Source organism: Scyliorhinus torazame, chromosome 21, assembly GCF_047496885.1.
Source record: "Scyliorhinus torazame isolate Kashiwa2021f chromosome 21, sScyTor2.1, whole genome shotgun sequence".
Taxonomy (NCBI): Eukaryota; Metazoa; Chordata; class Chondrichthyes; order Carcharhiniformes; family Scyliorhinidae; genus Scyliorhinus; species Scyliorhinus torazame.
In genome coordinates this window covers 126,338,517-126,361,184 of record NC_092727.1, presented here as the reverse complement: position 1 = coordinate 126,361,184, position 22,668 = coordinate 126,338,517, and the positions used below count along the sequence as shown (strand labels likewise).

General features: G+C 50.8%; 1 protein-coding gene across 1 annotated transcript in view; it reads right to left on the bottom strand.

Moving 5' to 3' along the window:
• Window positions 1-22,668, bottom strand: part of gpr179 (G protein-coupled receptor 179) — a 101,176-nt gene that overhangs the window by 70,004 nt on the left and 8,504 nt on the right. Inside the window, exon 2 of the mRNA XM_072487502.1 lies at window positions 1,680-1,788. Within this exon, the coding sequence (XP_072343603.1) occupies window positions 1,680-1,788 (109 nt within the window). The remainder of the gene's footprint in view (window positions 1-1,679; window positions 1,789-22,668) is intronic.

Genomic DNA, 22,668 nt, shown 5'->3' with positions numbered 1-22,668 from the left:
TGGTCCTCACAATCTCACCCCAATCAGGTTCACAGGAGGAGAGGGCAATGCGCATATCAGGTGCAGACTTCAACCCGTTCCTTTGTGCCGTCTTCATGTTTGTGTGAATGGAAAGTCCAACCTCACACATGTAGGTCGTCATGAAGGGAAATAACAACAAAATGCTTGTTTTACTCAGCACTGATTCTCCTGGGAGGTGCTACTCCAGAGTGCTGACAGCTTCGTGGACTTTTGTATTGTTTGTAATGTGCTGTCACAGGTCAGGTACAGCATCATTTGGAGTCAGCTATAAGTTAATTACTGACTCTGGGGTCTCAACCTCTAAAGGAACTTCTCCCCGCAACTTCTCTTTCACAATCTGAAACTTCTCCTCTCATTTGCCAGTACTTCCCTACACAACACACATGGGTTTTACATTCTTATTTGCTTTGGCACAATTGACAAAACCCATACCAGAACAAATAATCTTTATATTGCTTTGTTCCCGAGAAACGTTTCTTCGTTGTGGGGTCTTCACCAGAGGCCCTGGGGCTCTGTAGCACAGCTTTGTCCTGCCCTGGACTCTCCTGGGCAGCTCTCTCCAGCAGATTCAGATGTGCGTTGCTGGCAGTAGGCACATTGCTTACTTGTGTCTCTGGCCATACCTTCCTTGTAACAAAATGATCCATCATCACAGTCCACTTGACTTGCTTACCAGCAGCTAGACAATGGAAGAATTTCTCCTCACTGACTTGGCACCAAAAGCATGTATGTACATGTCGCTTGACGTCAAGTGTAAGTGCAGGGTGCGTAACCTGCTCAGTGCTGCCCCTTATGGTTGGAAGACTGCACACAGCCTCATTTCGTTCTCATTTAAAAGCCAATCGCGGCTGCTATTCTCAATTTAAATGTCGGTAGCAGTCGTTGGGCGCTTCTCCCGCGATTGGGACTACTGTGGGAACGCAGCAACTGATCAGTCCGTGACCCTCCCAATGCAACCCACCCGCAGGTCGTGACCCACACTTTGAAAAACTCTGCTCTAGGCGACTAACACTCACTTTATTTACACTTTTCCTTTTCAAACAGCTGCATAAACCCTCACTATCTGTTTATATATTTTTAGCTTGCTTCCGATCAAACTCAAAACTCTTTCTCCTAATTACCCTTTTAGTTGTTCTCTGCTGTTCTTTATATTCTGTCATCTGACCTGCCACTCATCTTTGCACACTTTTATGCTTGTTTCTTAAGTTTGATGCTTTCTTTAATTTCTTTAGTTAATCATGTCTGGTTGGTCCTCTCCTTATAGTAGGTATATACTTACTCTGAAATATCTCCTTAAATGTCTGCGCCTCTATTGATCTATCTTCTAACCTAGTATCCCAGTTCACTTCAGCTAGCTCAGCTTCCTTGCTCAAATAATTGCCTTTATTTAAGTTTAAAACACTAGTTTTAGACCCACTCTTCTCCCTTTCAAACTCAATGTAAAATTCAATCATACTGTGGTTACCAAATAAGCATCAGGCCAAACCCTTAAAATAGCACAACCTGGAAAATGATTTTAGTTCATACAGTGCAGCAAATCTAATGCTTTCTAAGAGCAGATTTTTATTCTGTCTTAGTGGTTTGAAAACACTTCCCTCTGCATAGCCACCAAACGACCATAGTGGTTCGAAATCCAGCTCTCTAACAACCATCCTTACCTGTGTGCTGTTCATATCACACTGATGGGAATCGGCAAACCAACTATTTCCAGTTGAACACTGGTCAATGTTCACACTTTGCAGATTAACGTCCATTCGAATCACTCCCCTGAAACAGAAAATGCAAGTGCCTATTTAAAGAAAAACAATTAAACGCTTGGAAAATCATAAGAGGAATAAAAACATTTACTACTGTCAAAGGGGAAGCCTTTTTAAAGGAGGAACATTATCACCAGGACCCCTTTTTTTTTTTCAAATGTTTTTATTCTCCATTTCCACATTTTCCTTCAAAATTTACACCCTCCCACAGACAGTAAACGGTAACAAATACAAAATCAATCCCCTTAACAATACCAACGATCCCATCCCCCCACCACCCCAAACAACGGCCCACCTGTCAATATATGCATCCGATAAAACAAACCCTCCCACGGTGGAAACAAATAACAAGGGAGAAAAAGAAAAAGGAGTCCGGGACCGCCCATGGTCACCATTGACCTATAGAGTCCACTCCCCCCCCCCCCCCCTACACTCAACGCCATCCAGCCTCTGAAAGAGTACCGTACACGATACCCAAGAGTTGTAAACCCCCCCCCCCCCCCCCCCCCCCAGTCTCCAACTCCTCCCGTCCACTGCCTCTTGTAAAATTCCTCCCCCCAACCTCGGTTCCTTCCCCCCAACCCCGGCTAGACCACTCGGACCCTGTTCTGCCAGGCTCCGATGGCCACAGCCCCTCCCCCCACCTCACTCTCGTTCACTGGCCGGCTTAAACTGGCCAGCGTGGAGGCCCCCGCCCCGGTCCCTTTCCCCCTTGCCCGGCCCAAGGAAAGCACAGAAATTCCCTTTTAGCACACAAACCCCGCATATCCACCTACACCCCAAAGAGCCCTCATTTCGGGTGAAAGTCCCATCACTTCCCTTGTCCAAATATATACAACATTGGCTCCTTTAGCCCCTACACCCGCGCGCAGTGAAACAAAAAAGAAGAAAATACAGTCATGAGGTTACATCGGCACATGGCCATTCCTCAATTTCTCAGTTCTGCCACAGTCCTTCTGCTTTCGCAAACTCCTCCGCTGCTTCCGCCGTTCCAAAATAAAAGTCCCTGAGCTTGTAAGTCATCCTCAGCTTCGCTGGATATACAATGCCACACTGCACCTTGCTAATGTACAGTGCCCTCTTCACCAGGTTGGAGGCAGCCCGCCTCCTCGCCAGCTCCACCGTAAAGTCCTGGTATACGCGTATACCAGCTCCAGCCCACTGCACCACCCGCTTCTGCTTGGCCCAGCTCAGGACCTTCTCCTTCACACTGTACCTACGGAAGCACAGAGTCACTGCCCTTGGCGGCTCACTCGCCTTTGGTACAGGCCTCCACGACCGAAGAGCCCGATCCAGTTCATATCGGGAGGGATCCTCCCCCTCCCCCAACAGTTTCGCCAGCATCGTGGCAAAATACTCAGTCGGCCTCGGTCCTTCAACTCCTTCGGGCAGCCCCACAATCCTCAAATTCTGTCGCCTGGATCTGTTTTCCAGGTCTTCCATTTTTCCTCGCAGATCCTTGTTAGTGTCCATCACCTTCCGCATCTCCTTCCCCATCGAGGCAAGTTGATCACCGTGCTGCAATACCGTCTCCTCCACTTCCTTCAGCGCCTCCCCTTGCTCTCGCACCTCCGCCACTGCGCTCGCCACCTCCGTCCTCACCGGGGAAACCGCCTCCTCCACCAGCACACTCAAAACCTCCCTCATCTCCTTCCTCACCGTCTCCATGCATTTTGTAAACTGCCTTTCGAATTCCGCAGCCATCACCGTAGTTATTTCTTCAGCCGTAAGCAATGCGGCCTCCCCTGGTGCTCCAGCCTCCATTTTCCTTGGTGACCCCGCGGTGACCTTTCCACTCCCCGACGGACCTTCAACTGTTTTTTTTCTGGCCGTTTTTTTGCTCACCCTCGACATTTTCCTTCACTCTGCCGCCTCCGTGCCTTCTCCCTGCTTTTGCCGCCTCCGTGGACCCTGGGACCGGGCTTAAAGCCCCGAAAATGCCGTTCCCGAACGGGAGCCCTCCATTGTGCGGCCGCCTCCCGCCCGCCGTCACCAGAAGTCCCCACCAGGACTCCTTTTAAAGAAAGAGTTTTATCATCAGGAGCACTTTGAAGATGCTGCGAATCATTGTAAAGATTGTTCGGAGACTCAGCGTTGGTTTGAAAACTGAGATCTAGGTCAGGATGCAGGTAAGAATGGGAATGTACGTCTGTCTAGATGGATGGTACAGATGACTTGTAACAGATGTGATGAGTAGGGTCCAGCACAAAGTTACACATCAAAATCACTCTCATAACATTATCCCGACCAAGATTTATCCTTCAAATAACATTGGGAAATAACAGGTTATCTCATTGCTGTTTGTGGGAGCTTTGTTAACCCTCCAAACCGGAAGTGAAGCCCCGACCTCGATTTGGAGCAGACCTGGACCTCGGAGCTCCCAACCCGGCCTAACTACCGATGCCAGCCCCCGGATCGCCTTGCCCAGTCCCCGGAGCTCCCGACCCGACCTCCGACGGCAAGACCCGGCCCTACGCGACCCCCAGAGACCCGCCCAGCGACCCGACCAGGAGAGGCCCGCCCAACAACCCAACCTACCTGGTGATGGAAGAAAGAAAAATCCACGTGGAGGCCCGACCGGGCCTACTTCAAGATCCGACCCCAGGAGCGCCCAGGGAGGGAACAGACCACGGGATCCAGCCCAACCTGCCTCAGGAAGCCCCTGCCCACGACCCAGGACCCCCGAAACGGCGGAGACCCCGTGCGAGGACCCAAACGCGCTGCAAGGTATTCCCGTGCCCGCAGAACGCCGGGACCCATCTGGATCGCAAACATGCCCCCCTAGCAACCCCTCTACCTCAACCAGTGCCCGGGACCCTGCCAGACGCGACCCCAGATACGTAAACAGCGCACTGGTCCGCGCCAGCGCCCTGGACCCCGCCAGACGCAACCACCTACCTTCCACAAGAGCTGACATTGGCCATCGGATCCCAGGATCATCCAGCAGCAGCCGCTGACCAAGGAAGCGAGGGAAACGAGGCGGTCTGCAGGTTAGACTGAAGGAACGCGGTTTCAAGAACCCTCTCCCCAGCATACTCCAGGCAAACGTCCAAGCGATCGAAAACAAGCTGGATGAACTTAACGCCAGACTTATCTCTCAGAGGGAAGTAAGAGGCTGCTGTGTGCTCTGTTTCACAGAGACATGGCTCACCCCCACCTCACCGGACTGTGCCATACAACCTGAAGGCTTCTCAATTCACCGGGCGGACCGCACGGCATCATCAGGCAAAGCGAAGGGTGGAGGGGTTTGCCTCCTCATCAACTCCTCCTGGTGCTTGGATGTGGCGACTCTGGCGACCTACTGCTCCCAGACCTGGAATACCTGACCGTGAAGTGCCGCCTATATTATCTTCCACGTGAGATCACTTGAGCCATTATCACAGCGGTCTACATCCCACCCCAGGCAGAAGTAAGGAAGGCGCTGGACGAACTATACACAGTAATAAACAATTACAAAACAGAACACCCGGAGGTCTTGTTCATCGTGGCCGGAGACTTCAACAAGGCCAATCTCAAGAGTGTACTGCCAAAATTCCACCAGCACATCTCCTGTCCCACCAGGGGCGACAACACTCTTGACCACTGCTACTCAAAAATTAAGGGCGCCTACCGTTCCATCCCCCGACCGCACTTTGGGAAATCAGACCATAAGACGGTGCTCCTTCTCCCGGCACACAAGCAGAAACTCAAGCGGGAGAATCCAGCTAAGAAGGTTGTGCAGTGCTGGTCCGAGACAGAAGAGCTCTTACGTGACTGCTTAGAGACAGTGGACTGGTCCATATTTAAGAACTCAGCGACCAACTTAAATGAGTATGCCACCACTGTCACAGACTTCATCAGCAAATGTGTGGACGACTGCGTGCCAAAGAAAGCAGTACGTGCGTTCCCCAACCGGAAACCATGGCTCAATCGCGAGATTGACTCCCTACTGAAGGACAGATCAGAGGCGTTCAAATCAGACGACCCTGACCTATACAAGAAATCCAGGTACGACCTCCGCAAAGCCATCAGAGATGCCAAGAGAGAATATCAAACCAAGCTAGAGTCACAGAGAGACTCTCGGCGATTGTGGCAAGGACTAAACAACATAACGGGCTACAAAGCGAAGCCGAACAGTATCTCTGGCAGCAGCGCACCCCTCCCCGATGAACTCAATGCATTCTATGCTTGTTTCGAGCAGGTAACCAACAATCCGCTGTCGAGTGCTCCAGCAGCCCATAATTCACCCATACCCACCATCACAGCTTCCGAAGTCAGATTGGCTTTCCTGAAAGTGAACCCTCGGAAGGCGACGGGCCCGGACGGGATCCCTGGTCGTGCTCTCAGAGCCTGCGCAGACCAGCTGGCAGAGGTATTCGCGGACATCTTTAACCTGTCCCTACTCCACTCCGAGGTCCCCACCTGCTTCAAGAAGACCACCATCATACCGGTACCAAAGAAGAACCAGGCAACGTGCCTCAATGACTACCGACCAGTGGCCCTGACTCCAGTCGTAATGAAGTGCTTCGAGAGGTTGATCATGAAGCGCATCACCTCCATACTCCCAGAAGGCCTTGATCCACTGCAATTCGCATATCGCTCCACCGGTCCACATCAGACACCATTTCCCTGGCGCTACACTCATCCCTAGAGCATCTCGAAAACAAGGACTCCCACATTAGACTCCTATTTATTGACTACAGCTCCGCCTTCAACACCATAATCCCAGCCAAGCTCATATCAAAGCTCCAAAACCAAGGACTTGGCTCCCCACTCTGCAACTGGATCCTCGATTTTCTGACCAACAGACCACAATCAGTAAGAATGAACAACAACACCTCCTCCACAATAGTCCTCAACACCGGGGCCCCGCAAGGCTGCGTACTTAGCCCCCTACTCTACTCCCTGTACACACACGACTGTGTGGCAAAACTTGGTTCTAACTCCATCTACAAGTTTGCTGACGATACGACCATAGTGGGCCGGATCTCGAATAACGGCGAGTCCAAATACAGGAGGGAGATAGAGAAGCTAGTGGAGTGGTGTAGCAACAACAATCTCTCCCTCAATGCCAGCAAAACTAAAGAGCTGGTCATTGACTTCAGAAAGCTAAGTACTGTACACACCCCTGTCAGCATCAACGGGGCCGAGGTGGAGATGGTTAGCAGTTTCAAATTCCTAGGGGTGCACATCTCCAAAAATCTGTCCTGGTCCACCCACGTCAACGCTACCACCAAGAAAGCACAACGGCGCCTATACTTCCTCAGGAAACTAAGGAAATTCGGCATGTCCACATTAACCCGTACCAACTTTTACAGATGTACCATAGAAAGCATCCTATCGGGCTGCATCACAGCCTGGTATGGCAACTGCTCGGCCCAGGACCGCAAGAAACTACAGAGAGTCGTGAACACCGCCCAGTCCATCACACGAACCTGCCTCCCATCCATTGACTCCATCTACACCTCCCGCTGCCTGGGGAAAGCAGGCAGCATAATCAAAGATCCCCCCCACCCGGCTTACTCACTCTTCCAACTTCTTCCATCGGGCAGGAGATACAGAAGTCTGAGAACACGCACGAACAGACTCAAAAACAGCTTCTTCCCCACTGTTACCAGACTCCTAAATGACCCTCTTATGGACTGACCTCATTAACACTACACCCTGTCTGCTTCATCCGATGCCGGTGCTTATGTAGTTACATTGTATACCTTGTGTTGCCCTATTATGTATTTTCTTTTATTCCCTTTTCTTCTCATGTACTTAATGATCTGTTGAGCTGCTCGCAGAAAAATACTTTTCACTGTACCTCGGTACACGTGACAATAAACAAATCCAATCCAATCCTGCTCTTTAAGATAGAGCCTTGGGATTGTTAATACACACCTGCAAGGTCAAATGTCTTACTCAAAAGATGAAAAAAAGAGTTACTGCAGGGGTGGCAGAGTGGTTAACACTGCTGCCTCACTGCGCCAGGGACCTGGGTTAGCACTGCTGCCTCACAGTGCCAGGGACCTGGGTTAGCACTGCTGCCTCACAGTGCCAGGGACCTGGGCTAGCACTGCTGCCTCACTGCGCCAGGGACCTGGGTTAGCACTGCTGCTTCACAGCACCAGGGACCTGGGTTATCACTGCTGCCTCACAGCGCCAGGGACCTGGGTTAGCACTGCTGCCTCACTGCGCCAGGGACCTGGGTTAGCACTGCTGCTTCACAGCACCAGGGACCTGGGTTAGCACTGCTGCCTCACAGCGCCAGGGACCTGTGTTAGCACTGCTGCCTCACTGAGCCAGGGACCTGGGTTAGCACTGCTGCCTCACAGCACCAGGGACCTGGGTTAGCACTGCTGCCACACTGCACCAGGGACCTGGGTTAGCACTGCTGCCTCACAGCGCCAGGGACCAAGGTTCAATTACATCCTCAGGTGACTGTCTTGTGGAGTCTGCACCTTCTCCCCGTGTCTGCGTGGGTTTCCTCCGGGTGCTCCGGTTTCCTCCCACAGTCCAATGACGTGCGGGTTAGGTGGGGTTACGGAGATGGGGAGGGTGGGGTGGGCCTGGGTGGGGCATTCTTTTGGAGGGTTGATGCAGAGTCAATGGCCAGGTGGCCTCCTTCTGTACTGTATGGATTCTATGGATCTATTGATGAATAGTGTGTGGAGCAGGAGCTTAACGAGATCATGCAAAATAATTGAAAACATTCAGGGCGAGCAAGTGCAAGTAAAGAAGAAATAAATGGATTGAAAAGAGATTTTCAACTGAACCAAGTGTGGAAATTAGCTCTTTGAAATTGTAATTATTGATTTTCATCGGATTTTTAATGTGTTGGGTGATGTAAACATATCAGAGACTGTGAAGGGATTTAAATTGCCTGGAGTTAATCTTGCAGAGCAGTAGGTAGACGTGATGGGTAAGTACATGAACTAGAACAGAAAGACTGACAAGGTTTTGCAGCTGAAGCTAATGAAGAGGGGAATGGGTCATGATCAATCTTTTACACGGGTGAACATGGATCAGTTGTGGCCAACAGGCGTCCTCCTATCTTCTGCTCTTTGATTGTTCAAAGATTAATTAGTTTAATCTTTTGCACCAGCAGTTGCCGTCTCTTCGATTTGACATCTTCACTATCTTCACTACTGCTCCTTCCTCAGCTATCACCTTTTTTTGACCTCATCCTGTCTTCAGATCTCAAGCAGAATTCCCTCAAGTTGGGGGGGGGCGGTTGTGATGGTGACCTTCGCCCTTAGGTAGGCCCTGGGTAAGGTGATGGGCATTTGGGTCAGGACGTTCCTCCTCCTCGTTCAAACAACAAGGTGAATTCAAAAACCAATTGCTTGTCACTTGGCTGTCCCCACCCCCTCCACATGATTCCTTCAGACTGTAGTAGAACCTAAAGAAGACGGTGGATCTTTGATGGTGTGGACACTGCTCAGCTCTGCCGGGCCATGGTACAGTTTAGGCTCCTCAATAGGGTTGGCAACTCTAGCTGAAGATATTCTTGGCAATGTCATCACAGCCTCTTGACACTAACCGCTTCACATAGTCCATCAATCCACCCCCCCCCCCCCCCCCCACCCCCCACCACCCACTCCATTTTTAAGAACAAATTTGTTCCAGTTAAATAAAGCTGAATTTTTTTTAATGCCCCGATGATTTTTCTCCTGTGTTTGCTCACAGCACTATCTGGGAAATTAATCTTCAATTGCTGGGGGCTCCAGGTCAATCCTGGAGGGTTGGCAACCTATTTATCATCAGCATTTGAGCATATGCTTAAGGGCAGCATGGTAGCACAAGTGGATAGCACTGTGTCTTCACAGCGCCAGGGTCCCAGGTTTGATTCCCCGCTGGGTCACTGTCTGTGCAGCGTCTGCACGTTCTCCCCGTGTGTGCGTGGGTTTCCTCCAGGTGCTCCGGTTTCCTCCCACAGTCCAAAGACGAGCAGGTCAGGTGGATTGGCCATGATAAATTGCCCTTAGTGACCAAAAAGGTTAGGAGGGGTTATTGGGTTATGGGGATAGGGTGGAAGTGAGGGTCGGTGCAGACTCGATGGGCCGAACGGCCTCCTTCTGCATTGTGTGTTCTATGTTCTATATGCCAGAGACGAGGATGCCTGTTTCAAGGAGCTTCCAGCCGCCCCTAAATATCACCTGAAACAATAAAGAATGTTTTTCAGGTGCAGTTTGTGCACCGGACAAAATTGGAGGTTTTAGCACAATTTCCACTCTGTTCTCAAGAGCTGCTTATGCTGTCCTTTATCAAACAACTAAAACTCAGACATCCTGACGCCTTTCATTAAAAATGGAATTTTAATTACACAATTAATTAGGAAAGCAACACAAGAATTTTGTTTACAAATTTGACTGCATGTTACGAAAATTGTCATCTAGAATGTGATTTATATAATTAATGTGAATCTAATAATGTACTAATTACTCAGAAAACAAATGAACACTTTTGGCAGAGGACTCTGTGCTCCCTATAACTCTCCAGAACCGCATCACTCTCACATTAGTTTCTGCTTCTCACCAAAGTGTTTATTTATCTGACGTGTCTTAATATTTGTGTCTGCCTTTTGGCAAATCAGTCCTAAAGACATTCACTTTTCACAGTGTATAGTTAAGTGGGTGTTGACATCACTCCTGGAACCATGTGAGCGACAATGTGGTGTGTGCCAGCAAGTTATTTGACAATGAGAGGCATCACAGCTCTCAGCAGGGACAAAATAGGAAGAGGTGACAAGCAAAAATCTTGCCTGGTGATTCTTCACCTCCTACCCCAGCGATCCAGAGATGTTGGAAGTAAGAACTTGCACTGATGTAGCCAATTTTACAACCCCCAGATACTCCAAAGTACCTGACAACCAACTAATTGTTATCTTTTAGTTATAATGTTGGCAACGTAGACAGCAAAATCTCACACACAGCATTGTGATAATCATCAAACAGTTGAATCTTTTTATAAATAATAAATCAATGTGTTTAAAGAAATGGCGGAAAAACAATATTTTAATGCCCCCATGATTCCAGCGGTGTCCTGGACATGAACCATTAATTTCTGGCGACTCTAGGGCAATTCTGGAGGGTTGGCAACCCCTACCTCTCACTGTCAGAAAGCACCTGGACATGGCCCAGAATCTGGATATAGCTCAGCATCTGGACATGGTTCAGCACCTGGGTATGGCTGAGCACCTGGACAATGCTCAGCACCTGGACATGGCCCAGCATCTGGACACAGCTCAGCGCCTGGACATGGCCCAGCATCTGGATATAGCTCAGCACCTGGACATGGCTCAGCACCTGGACATGGCTCAGCACCTGGACATGGCTCAGCACCTGGACATGGCTCAGCACCTGGACAGGGCCCAGCATCTGGACATAGCTCAGCACCTGGACATGGCTCAGCACCTGGACATGGCCCAGCATCTGGACATAGCTCAGCACCTGGACATGGCCCAGCATCTCGACATAGCTCAGCATCTGGACATGGCTCAGCACCTGGACATGGCTCAGCACCTGGACATAGCTCAGCATCTGGACATGGCTCAGCACATGGACATAGCTCAGCATCTGGACATGGCTCAGCATCTGGACATGGCCCAGCATCTGGACATAGCTCAGCACCTGGACAGAGCCCAGCATCTGGACATAGCTCAGCATCTGGACATAGATCAGCATCTGGACATGGCTCAGCATCTGGACATGGCTCAGCACCTGGACATGGCTCAGCATCTGGACATGGCTCAGCACCTGGGCATAGCTCAGCATCTGGACATGGCTCAGCACCTGGACCTGGCTCAGCACCTGGTCATGGCTCAGCATCAGGACATGGCTCAGCACCTGGACATAGCCCAGCATCTGGACATGGCTCAGCACCTGGACATGGCCCAGCATCTGGACATGGCTCAGCACCTGGACATGGCCCAGCATCTGGACATGGCTCAGCACCTGGACATGGCCCAGCATCTGGACATAGCTCAGCACCTGGACATGGCTCAGCACCTGGACATGGCTCAGCACCTGGACATGGCCCAGCATCTGGACATGGCTCAGCACCTGGACATGGCTCAGCACCTGGACATGGCCCAGCATCTGGACATAGCTCAGCACCTGGACATGGCCCAGCATCTGGACATAGCTCAGCACCTGGACATGGCTCAGCACCTGGACATGGCTCAGCACCTGGACATGGCCCAGCATCTGGACATGGCTCAGCACCTGGACATGGCTCAGCACCTGGACATGGCCCAGCATCTGGACATAGCTCAGCACCTGGACATGGCCCAGCATCTGGACATAGCTCAGCACCTGGACATGGCTCAGCACCTGGACATGGCTCAGCACCTGGACATGGCCCAGCATCTGGACATGGCTCAGCACCTGGACATGGCTCAGCACCTGGACATGGCCCAGCATCTGGACATAGCTCAGCACCTGGACATGGCCCAGCATCTGGACATAGCTCAGCACCTGGACATGGCTCAGCACCTGGACATGGCTCAGCACCTGGACATGGCCCAGCATCTGGACATGGCTCAGCACCTGGACATGGCCCAGCATCTGGACATGGCTCAACACCTGGACATGGCTCAGCACCTGGACATGGCTCAGCACCTGGACATGGCCCAGCATCTGGACATGGCCCAGCACCTGGACATGGCCCAGCATCTGGACATGGCTCAGCATCTGGACATGGCTCAGCACCTGGACATAGTCCAGCATCTGGACATGGCTCAGCATCTGGACATAGCTCAGCACCTGGACATAGCTCAGCATCTGGACATGGCTCAGCACCTGGTCATGGCTCAGCATCTGGACATGGCTCAGCACCTGGTCATGGCCCAGCATCTGGACATGGCCCAGCATCTGGACATGGCTCAGCATCTGGACATGGCTCAGCACCTGGACATGGCCCAGCATCTGGACATGGCTCAGCACCTGGACATGGCCCAGCATCTGGACATGGCTCAGCACCTGGACATAGCCCAGCATCTGGACATAGTCCAGCATCTGGACATGGCCCAGCATCTGGACATGGCTCAGCATCTGGACGGCCCAGCATCTGGACATGGCTCAGCATCTGGACATGGCTCAGCACCTGGTCATGGCCCAGCATCTGGACATGGCTCAGCACCTGGACATGGCTCAGCACCTGGACATGGCCCAGCATCTGGACATGGCTCAGCACCTGGACATAGCTCAGCATCTGGACATGGCCCAGCATCTGGACATGGCTCAACACCTGGACATGGCTCAGCACCTGGACATGGCTCAGCATCTGGACATGGCTCAGCACCTGGTCATGGCCCAGCATCTGGACATGGCTCAGCACCTGGACATGGCTTAGCACCTGGACATGGCCCAGCATCTGGACATGGCTCAGCACCTGGACATGGCTCAGCATCTGGACATGGCCCAGCATCTGGACATGGCTCAGCATCTGGACATGGCTCAGCACCTGGTCATGGCCCAGCATCTGGACATGGCTCAGCACCTGGACATGGCTCAGCACCTGGACATGGCCCAGCATCTGGACATGGCTCAGCACCTGGACATAGCTCAGCATCTGGACATGGCCCAGCATCTGGACATGGCTCAACACCTGGACATGGCTCAGCACCTGGACATGGCTCAGCATCTGGACATGGCCCAGCATCTGGACATGGCTCAGCATCTGGACATGGCTCAGCACCTGGTCATGGCCCAGCATCTGGACATGGCTCAGCACCTGGACATGGCTCAGCATCTGGACATAGTCCAGCATCTGGACATGGCTCAGCATCTGGACATAGCTCAGCACCTGGACATAGCTCAGCATCTGGACATGGCTCAGCACCTGGTCATGGCTCAGCATCTGGACATGGCTCAGCACCTGGTCATGGCCCAGCATCTGGACATGGCCCACCCAGCATCTGGACATGGCTCAGCATCTGGACATGGCTCAGCACCTGGACATGGCCCAGCATCTGGACATGGCTCAGCACCTCGACATGGCCCAGCATCTGGACATGGCTCAGCACCTGGACATGGCCCAGCATCTGGACATAGCCCAGCATCTGGACATGGCCCAGCATCTGGACATGGCTCAGCATCTGGACATGGCCCAGCATCTGGACATGGCTCAGCACCTGGTCATGGCTCAGCATCTGGACATGGCTCAGCACCTGGTCATGGCCCAGCATCTGGACATGGCTCAGCACCTGGACATGGCCCAGCATCTGGACATGGCCCAGCATCTGGACATGGCTCAGCACCTGGACGTGGCTCAGCATCTGGACATGGCTCAGCACCTGGACATAGCTCAGCACCTGGACATGGCCCAGCATCTGGACATGGCTCAGCATCTGTAGTGACCAGAACTCATGATTGAGCAATCCAGACTTTCTGTTTTGTGAATCAAGTGTCATCAGTTTTTGTTGCAACATTAAAACTAACACAGCGAGCAACTCGCCTCCTGACTCTTCTAAGCATCTTCTCCATCCAACTATGACACAGGCCCAGGAGAGCGCTGGAATACTCCCCACTTGCTGGATGAGTGCAGCTCCAACAACATTCAAGACGTTCAACACCACCCAGGACAAGGCAGCCCCGTTTGATCTGAAGGCTATCCACCATCATAAACATTCACTCCCTCCACCACCAACGCACAGTGGCAGCCGTGTGTACCATCTATAAGATGCACTGCAGCAACTCACCAAGGCTCCTTTAGACAGCATCTTCCAAACCTAAACCCACAATCTCTCTTGCCTAGAAGCACGAGGAGAGCAGAAACATGAAAACACCACCAATGGCACTCGGTGCAGGGGCGGTGAATAGGGCCTCAGACCTGTGATCGTCCGACGCCGGGACGCGATTCCCCGGCGACTGGACAATCGTCGGCAGTCACGCGCAGTCGGTGCGGCGCCAGTCAGGGAATGTTGAAAGAGGCCTCCGCGGGCATTCTCCGCGGTCGACCGGCTGAGTTCCTGGCGGCGTGGTTCACGTATGGTTCCACCCGGTGGGAGCTCGGCATCACGGCTGCGGTGGCCGTCCCGGTGGGGGGCAGGGGGATCAGTCTCCGGGGGGGGGGCCTCCACGACGGCCAGGCCTGCGATCGGGGGCCACTGATCGTCGGGCGCGCGCGATCTGGCGGGGGCCTACCTTCTTCTGTGCCGGCCCGCTTTGTGGCTCCGCCATGTTGCACGGCACCGCACGGAAGCGGCCACCGCGTGCATGCGTGGACCCGCGGCGAGCAGTGCAGGGCCGCGTACGGCAGCTGGAGCAGCGCGGACCACCCCGGCCCCCTGCTGGCCCCCTGTGGGCTCCAGAATCGCTGGGCCAAGAGCCCCGTTGACGCCGGTGTGAAACACTCTGGTGTTTACGCCGGCATCAACACTTTGCCGCGTTTTTAGAGAATCCCGGCCAAAGACTCATCATTTGCTCTGGAGTCTTGTCTTTTACTTTTCTGGGGAGGTGATGGTGTAGTGGCATTATCACAGGGTAATGTTCTGGGGGCCTGGGCTTGATACCTGGATTTGACATCTGGAATTGAAAGTCTAAAATAAACCTTTATAAATTGTCTTGAAAATAATAATAATCTAATAGTAATCTTTATTATTGTGATATCAAGAAATGGCTGAAGGCACTAGGTACTGCAAAGGCTACGGGCCTGACAATATTCCGGTTAAGGTACTGCAGACATGTGCTCCAGAACCCGCTGCTAGCTAAGCTGTTCCAGTACATCTACAACACTGGCATCTACCCGGCAATGTGGAAAATTGCCCAGGTGTGTCCTGTACACAGAAAGCAGGATAAATCCAACCCAGCCAATCCCATCAATTTATTCTCAATCAACAGTAAAGTGATGGAAGGGCAGCACGGTGGCGCAGTGGTTAGCACTGGGACTACGTTGCTGAGGACCCGGGTTCAAATCCCGGCCCCGGGTCATTGTCCGTGTGGAGTTTGCACGTTCTCCCCGTGTCTGCGTGGGTTTCGCCCCCACAAACCAAAGATGTGCAGGGTAGGTGGATTGGCCGCGCAAAATTGCCCCTTAATTGGAAAAAAATAATTGGGTACTCTATAATTTTTAAAAAAGTAAAGTGATGGAAGGGGCCATAAACAGAGGCAACAAGTGGGAATAGCCGGCTCATAGATGCTTAGTTTGGGTCAGGATTACTCAGCTCCAGATCGCGTTAATAATAATCTTCATTGTCAAAAGTAGGTTAACACTGCAACGAAGTTACTGTGAAAACCCCCTCGTCGCCACATTCTCTGTTTGGGTACACCGAGGGAGAATTCAGAAAGTCCAATTACCTAACAGCACGTCTTTCGGGACTTGTGGGAGGAAACCGGAGCACCCGGAGGAAACCCACGCAGACACGGGGAGAACGTGCAGACTCTGCACAGACCGTGACCCAAGCCGGGAATCGAACCTGGGACCCTGGAGCTGTGAAGCAACAGTGCTAACCACTGTGCTACCATGCCATCCAAAATACCCTTGGTTCAAAAATGGGCTAAAGAGCTGAACCCAGAGGTGAGATGAGAATGACTGCCCTCCTCATCAAAGCCGCATTTGACAGGGTGTAGCATCAAAGAACCCACGTAAAACTGGCATCAATAGGAATTAGAAGGAAAACTCTCTGCTGGTTGGAGTCATACTTGGCACAAACAAATATGGTTGTGGTTGCTGGAGGTCAGTCATCTCAGCTCCAGGACATCACTGCAGGAGATACGCGGGGTAGTGTCCTAGGCCCAAACATCTTCAGCTGCTTCATCAAAGACCATCCTTCAATCATAAGGTCAGAAGTGGGGATTTCGCGGATGACTGCACAATTTTCAGCACCATTCATAACTCCTCAAATACTGATGCAGTCTGCGTCCAAATGCAGCAAGACCTAGACAATATCCAGGCTTGGCCTGACAAGTGGCAAGTAACATTTGTGCCACATAAGTACCAGGGAATGACCATCTCCAAAAAGAGAGAATCTAACCATCGCTCCATAATGGGATTACCATGTTGAATCCACCACAATCAACATCCTGGGGGTTACCATTGATCAGAATCTGAAATGGACTAGCCATATTAATACTGTGGCTGCAGGTCAAAGGCTAGGAATCCTGCAGGGAGTCACCTCCTAGCTCCCCAAAGCCTGCCTACCACAAAGCACAAGTCAGGAGTGTGAGGGAATATCTCCAGTTGCCTGGATGAGTGCAGCTCCAACAACACTCAAGAAGCTCGACACCATCCAGGACAAAGCAGCCTGTTTTTTCGCACCCCATCCACAAACATTCACAACCTCCACTGTTGATGCACAGTGGCAGCCGTGTGGACCATCTACAAAATGCACTGCAGCAACTCACCATCACTTCATAGGCACACGTTCCAAACCCACGACTGCTATCACCTAGATGAGAAGGACAAGGGCAGCAATGCATGGGAACAGCACTATCTGGATGATTCTCTCCAGGCCACAATCCATCCTGACTTACAAATATATCGCTGTTCCTTTACTGTCGCTGGGCCAAAGTCCTGGAACTCCCTCCCTAACAACACGGTGGGTGTACCTACACCACAGGGACTGAAATGGTTCAAGAAGATGAGTTCTTGGCTGAAGACCACCATCTCAAGGGCAATTCGACATGAGCAATAAATTCTGGCCCAGTCAGTGATGTGCACATCTCTAATCTCTTATAGTAGGTCGAAGGAAATGTTGTTTTGTAAAGAATGAAAGTTTTAATGTACATACTGCACCAAACATTATCATGTTGCTGAGGTGAAGCAGTGGTGGGCCCCTTTAAGATCAACCTTCCAGTTTTTACATAAACTTGAACAAATCTAAAACTCTGCTGCCCACGACTGTCCTAACTCGTGCTAAATCCCACTCAGCCATTATCCTCGTCCTCACAAACCTATACTGTCCCTCAATCTGGCAGTGCTGCAGTTTTAAAATTCTCATCCTTATTTTCAAATTCCTCCATCGCTTTACCCCTCCCCATCTCCTCAATTCCTACAACCCTCTGAGATATCGGCACTTCACCAATTCTGGCCTCCTGCGCACTTTCCAGGTTGCTCCACCATTGGTGGCGATGCCTTCAGCTGCCTGGCTTCGAAACGCTAGAATTTCCCCTTAAATTTCTCTGCCTCTCTCTCCCCTCCTTTGAGAGGTTCCTTGAAGTCTACCTTTTTGATTCAGCTTTCAGTCCTAATATTATCCATTCTCCCCTTATGTAGTTTGGTGTCAACATTTCTCCCTAACACTCCGGTGAAGCACAATGGGAGGTTTTAGTACATTACTGTTGCTTTATAAATGAAGATTGGTACGCTGCATTCATAAGGTTATTTCAAGACTCAATGGTCCCATGGGCAGATTTTCCGATTTGTTGGAAGTCAAATTATTTTTATGTAAACGCAAAACCTTGCGGATGCTGTAAATCTGAAATGTAAACAAAAAGTTTTGGAAAAAAACAGCAGTTCCGGCAGCATCTACGGAGAGAGAAACTGAGTCCGGAATTCTCTGGCCGTTGGGATTCCCTTTTCCTGTTGGCAGCGTACCACCGCCCACGTGTTTCCTGGCACTGTGGGGTGGCTTCAATGGGAAATCCAATTGACAAGCGGCGGGAAGAGGGAATCTTGCCACCAGAGAACGGCACAGAGAATCCCGGCCAGAGTTAATGTTTCAGGTTGCGATGATCTTTCACCAGAGCTCAGCTTGCCTCCACAGCTGCTGACTGACCTTCTGAGTATTTCCAGCATCTTTTATTTTCTTCCTTTCAAATTCTTTAAATATGACAAAGGAATTTATGTCTTAAAGTGTGGCCAGTGTATTTCAAAGCTTTTACATAATTCAAATATTGGCACAATATTTAACCCCAGTATTATTCATATTGCAATATTGTAACACCAGAATATAAAATCATAATCCTAAAATTACAGCTATTTAGAAGTAAAATTACGTCCTTGTAGAAAAGGTAGTGAAAATCTGGAAAAGCTGTGGTCTCTGGAGTCAATTTAAATATTTAAAGCTGAATTGTTTGAGGAAAGGGTTTGAGGTACATATCAGCTATGACCTGTCATCCACACAAATAGGAATGTAATACTCTCAAAATTGTGTGACACAAACACATCTTTGAGTCAATATTCGAAAAAATGCATGAACAAAAATTAACTTTTGTCCTGGAGTACTGATATGCGCTAACACCTAGATTAATTAGATTGGGTGAGCCCTAAGTGTGATGATTGAGAAAATATAATTATAAGTTAATATCAACCTACCATCTTGTCACGGTAACTGTGAAAGCAATATGTAGAAAATCCATAATCAAATCCAAAAGAGCTAATAATAAAACGAGAAAAGCCATTGGGATGTCGATGTTTATCACTCTCCGCGCATTCGGAATTTCTCATTATAACATGGAATGTCCCTAATGTTTTCGCTTCCACTTTAGCAAAGAAGAGCTTCCTTTAATTTATTTGAAATTTATATTTAATTAATTTCAGATGATTTCTATTTCTCCCACCATTTTGGCCTAATTTGAAACGCAGCGGTAAAAGTGTCCCACCAAGGTTGGGAAAGGTGCTATTAAAATGGAAGTTCACAATCTTGGCTCACATGGGAAGGATGTCCCTTAGCAATGTCCCCACTAAGCTGTATGGAGTGTATGGCACAGGCCTCGTTCTGGACCGTATACCGCACATGGGTGGCCACGCAAAACAACGAAAGGTGCCGCACATTGAAATAAACAGGCTACACGAGTCACGGAAAATTTGGAGGGATTATTGCCGCATGAGGATCCGTGCCACCGAAACTGCAGTAATCCAAGAAATCAGCTCACCACCAGCTTCTGAAGGGCAATTAGGGGTGGGCAATAAATGTTGGCCTTGTCAGCTACATGGGCGGGGTTTAGCACAGGGCTAAATTGCTGGTTTTGAAAGCAGACCAAGGCAGGCCAGCAGCACGGTTCAATTCCCCTACCAGCCTCCCCGAACAGGTGCCGGAATGTGGCGATTCATAGATTATCATAGAATTTACAGTGCAGAAGGAGGCCATTCGGCCCATCAAGTCTGCACCAGCTCTTGGAAAGAGCACCCTACCCAAGGGCAACACCTCCCCCCTATCCCCATAACCCAGTAACCCAGTAACCCCACCCAACACTAAGGGCAATTTTGGACACTAAGGGCAATTTATCATGGCCAATCCACCTAACCTGCACATCTTTGGACTGTGGGAGGAAACCGGAGCACCCGGAGGAAACCCACGCACACACGGGGAGAACGTGCAGACTCTGCACAGACAGTGACCCAAGCCGGAATCGAACCTGGGACCCTGGAACTGTGAAGCAATTGTGCTATCCACAATGCTACCGTGCTGCCCATTCGGGGATTCATAGATTAATTAGACTGGACTCGGGGCTTTTCACAGTAACTTCATTTGAAGCCTACTTGTGACAATAAGCGATTTTCATTTCATTCATTTCATTTCATCCACATTCCATGAATGAATCCAAAACTACCCAAAATCAAGACAAGAACACTCCTCGTGCCCACACCCACATCAGTATTCATTCCTCAAACAACAGATCAAGTAGTCATTCGTCCATCTGCTGTTTTATGGGATCTTGCTGTGTTCAAAACTGGCTCTCGTGTTTCCTGCAAAACAACAGTGGCTACACCCCCAAATTAATTGAAGTGAAAATCCTTCATTCCTTTCTCAGAGGTGCAATAAACAGATATATCAGTCCATCTTTTTCTTCTGTCCGGACAGCATGGTGGCACAGTGGTTAGCACTGCCGCCTCACGGCGCCGAGGTCCCAGGTTCGATCCCTGGGTCACTGCCCGTGTGGAGTTTGCACATTCTCCCTGTATTTGTGTGGGTTTCACCCCCACAACCTAAAAGATGTGCAGTGTAGGTGGATTGGCCACGCTAAATTGCCCCTGAATTGGAAAAAATGAATTAAGCACTCTAAATTGAAAAAGAAAACAGCCACGTGTTGTATGCACTCAGATACTGCAAACAGCAGCTGCTTCGTAATATAATGCACATTGAAACTCGAACAGCAAGGTAATAACAGCCAATTGACTCATAGAATTTACAGTGCAGAAGGAGGTCATTCGGCCCATCGAGTCTGCACCGACCCTTGGAAAGAGTACTCTAATTAAGCCCACACCGCCACTCCATCCCCATAACCCACCTAACGTTTCTGGGTGCTAAGGGGCAATTTATCATGGCCAATGCACCTAACCCGCACATCTTTGGGCTGTGGGAGGAAACCGGAGCACCCGGAGGAAACCCACGCAGACACGGGGAGAAAGTGCAGACTCAGCACAGACACCCAAGGCCGGAATTGAACCGGGGTCCCTGGAGCCGTGAGGCAGCAGTGCTAACCACTGTGCCGCCGTGCCGACTCAAAGAAAGGCTTGCATTTACCTATCACCTTTCACAGCCGCGGGGTGTCCTAAAGCACTTTATAGTAAATGAAACACTTATCAGGTGCAGGCATTGTGAAATGTAGGAAATGTGGCAGGCAATCTATGTACAGAAAGATCCCACAGACTGCAATGCGGTAATGACCAGGTCATTTATTTTAATTCTGTCGGTTAAGGGTAAACATCTCTCCTGCTGCCCTTCAACATAGTGCCATGAAACCCATTATTCCCAGCTGAGAGAGCGGACAGTATCTCATCTGAAAGAAATGGTGCTGTACTCCCCGGGACTGCGGGTATGTCCTGCTGCTGCAGTCGGACTTGGAATCATAGCTACATACTCAGGGGCAAATGTATGGAGTGAGGCACAATTGACATATTAACTGTTGCAAATGATGTTCCATTTGGATTAGCAAGCCTGGCTGTTCTCCATTAGAATGGTGGTTTGGAGGTGCAGTCCTCCTTATACCTGCCCACATTTAAATTTGGAATCATAGATACTGGGCTGGATTCTACCCAGACCGACGCCGAAATTGCGCCTGGCCGGATCCGGGGCGGAGAATCCATTTCCGCGCATGGATAGTCAGAGGCTTTTCCCCAGGGTAGAGGGGTCAATTACTAGGGGGCATAGGTTTAAGGTGAGAGGGGCAAGGTTTAGAGTAGATGTACGAGGCAAGTTTTTTACGCAGAGGGTAGTGGGTGCCTGGAACTCGCTACCGGAGGAGGTGGTGGAAGCAGGGACGATAGTGACATTTAAGGGGCATCTTGACAAATACATGAATAGGATGGGAATAGAGGGATACGGACCCAGGAAGTGTAGCAGATTGTAGTTTAGTCGGGCAGCATGGTCGGCACGGGCTTGGAGGGCCGAAGGGCCTGTTCCTGTGCTGTACATTTCTTTGTTCTTTGTTCTTGTTCTTTGGAATTGGGACCGGCGGCAGTTCCTCGATTCTCCGGCCCCTGAAAAGCAAGTATGCCACGTTACGTATCCCCCACCTGCGGCCATTGCCAGAGGCCTGTCCCGCTCGCTATTCACCGCCCCCGACCAGCCGAAGTCCCGGCGGCGTGGACCACTCATAGTCCTGCCGTTCGGGATACTCACGTGGCGGCTGCGGACTCGGTCCGTGGCTGCCATGGTCGGGGGAAGGCCGATCGGAGGACAGGGGTGGCCTCACACGGGACCGGGGTATTTTTGAGCGGGCGGTCCAGGTCGGACAAGCGGCCGATCGGGGGCACTATTTCTGCAATCCAGCTCCGCGGTCTGAGTCCGTCATGGAGCACGGTGGCTGCTGGAGGCCGCTGCCGTGCGCATGTGCAGCCTCTGACCCAGAAGTGCAGGGGCCATATCTGCAGCTGGAGCTGCGAGCTCCACGACAGCTGCCTGCTAGCCTCCTGCAAGGCTGTGAATCTGTGGACATTTGACGTCAGAAATAAAAGGCCGCAGTTTTCACGATGGCGTGGGGGCATAGTCCCTGAAACGGAGAATCCCGCCCACTGAATTTGGCAATGGGGAGGTGCA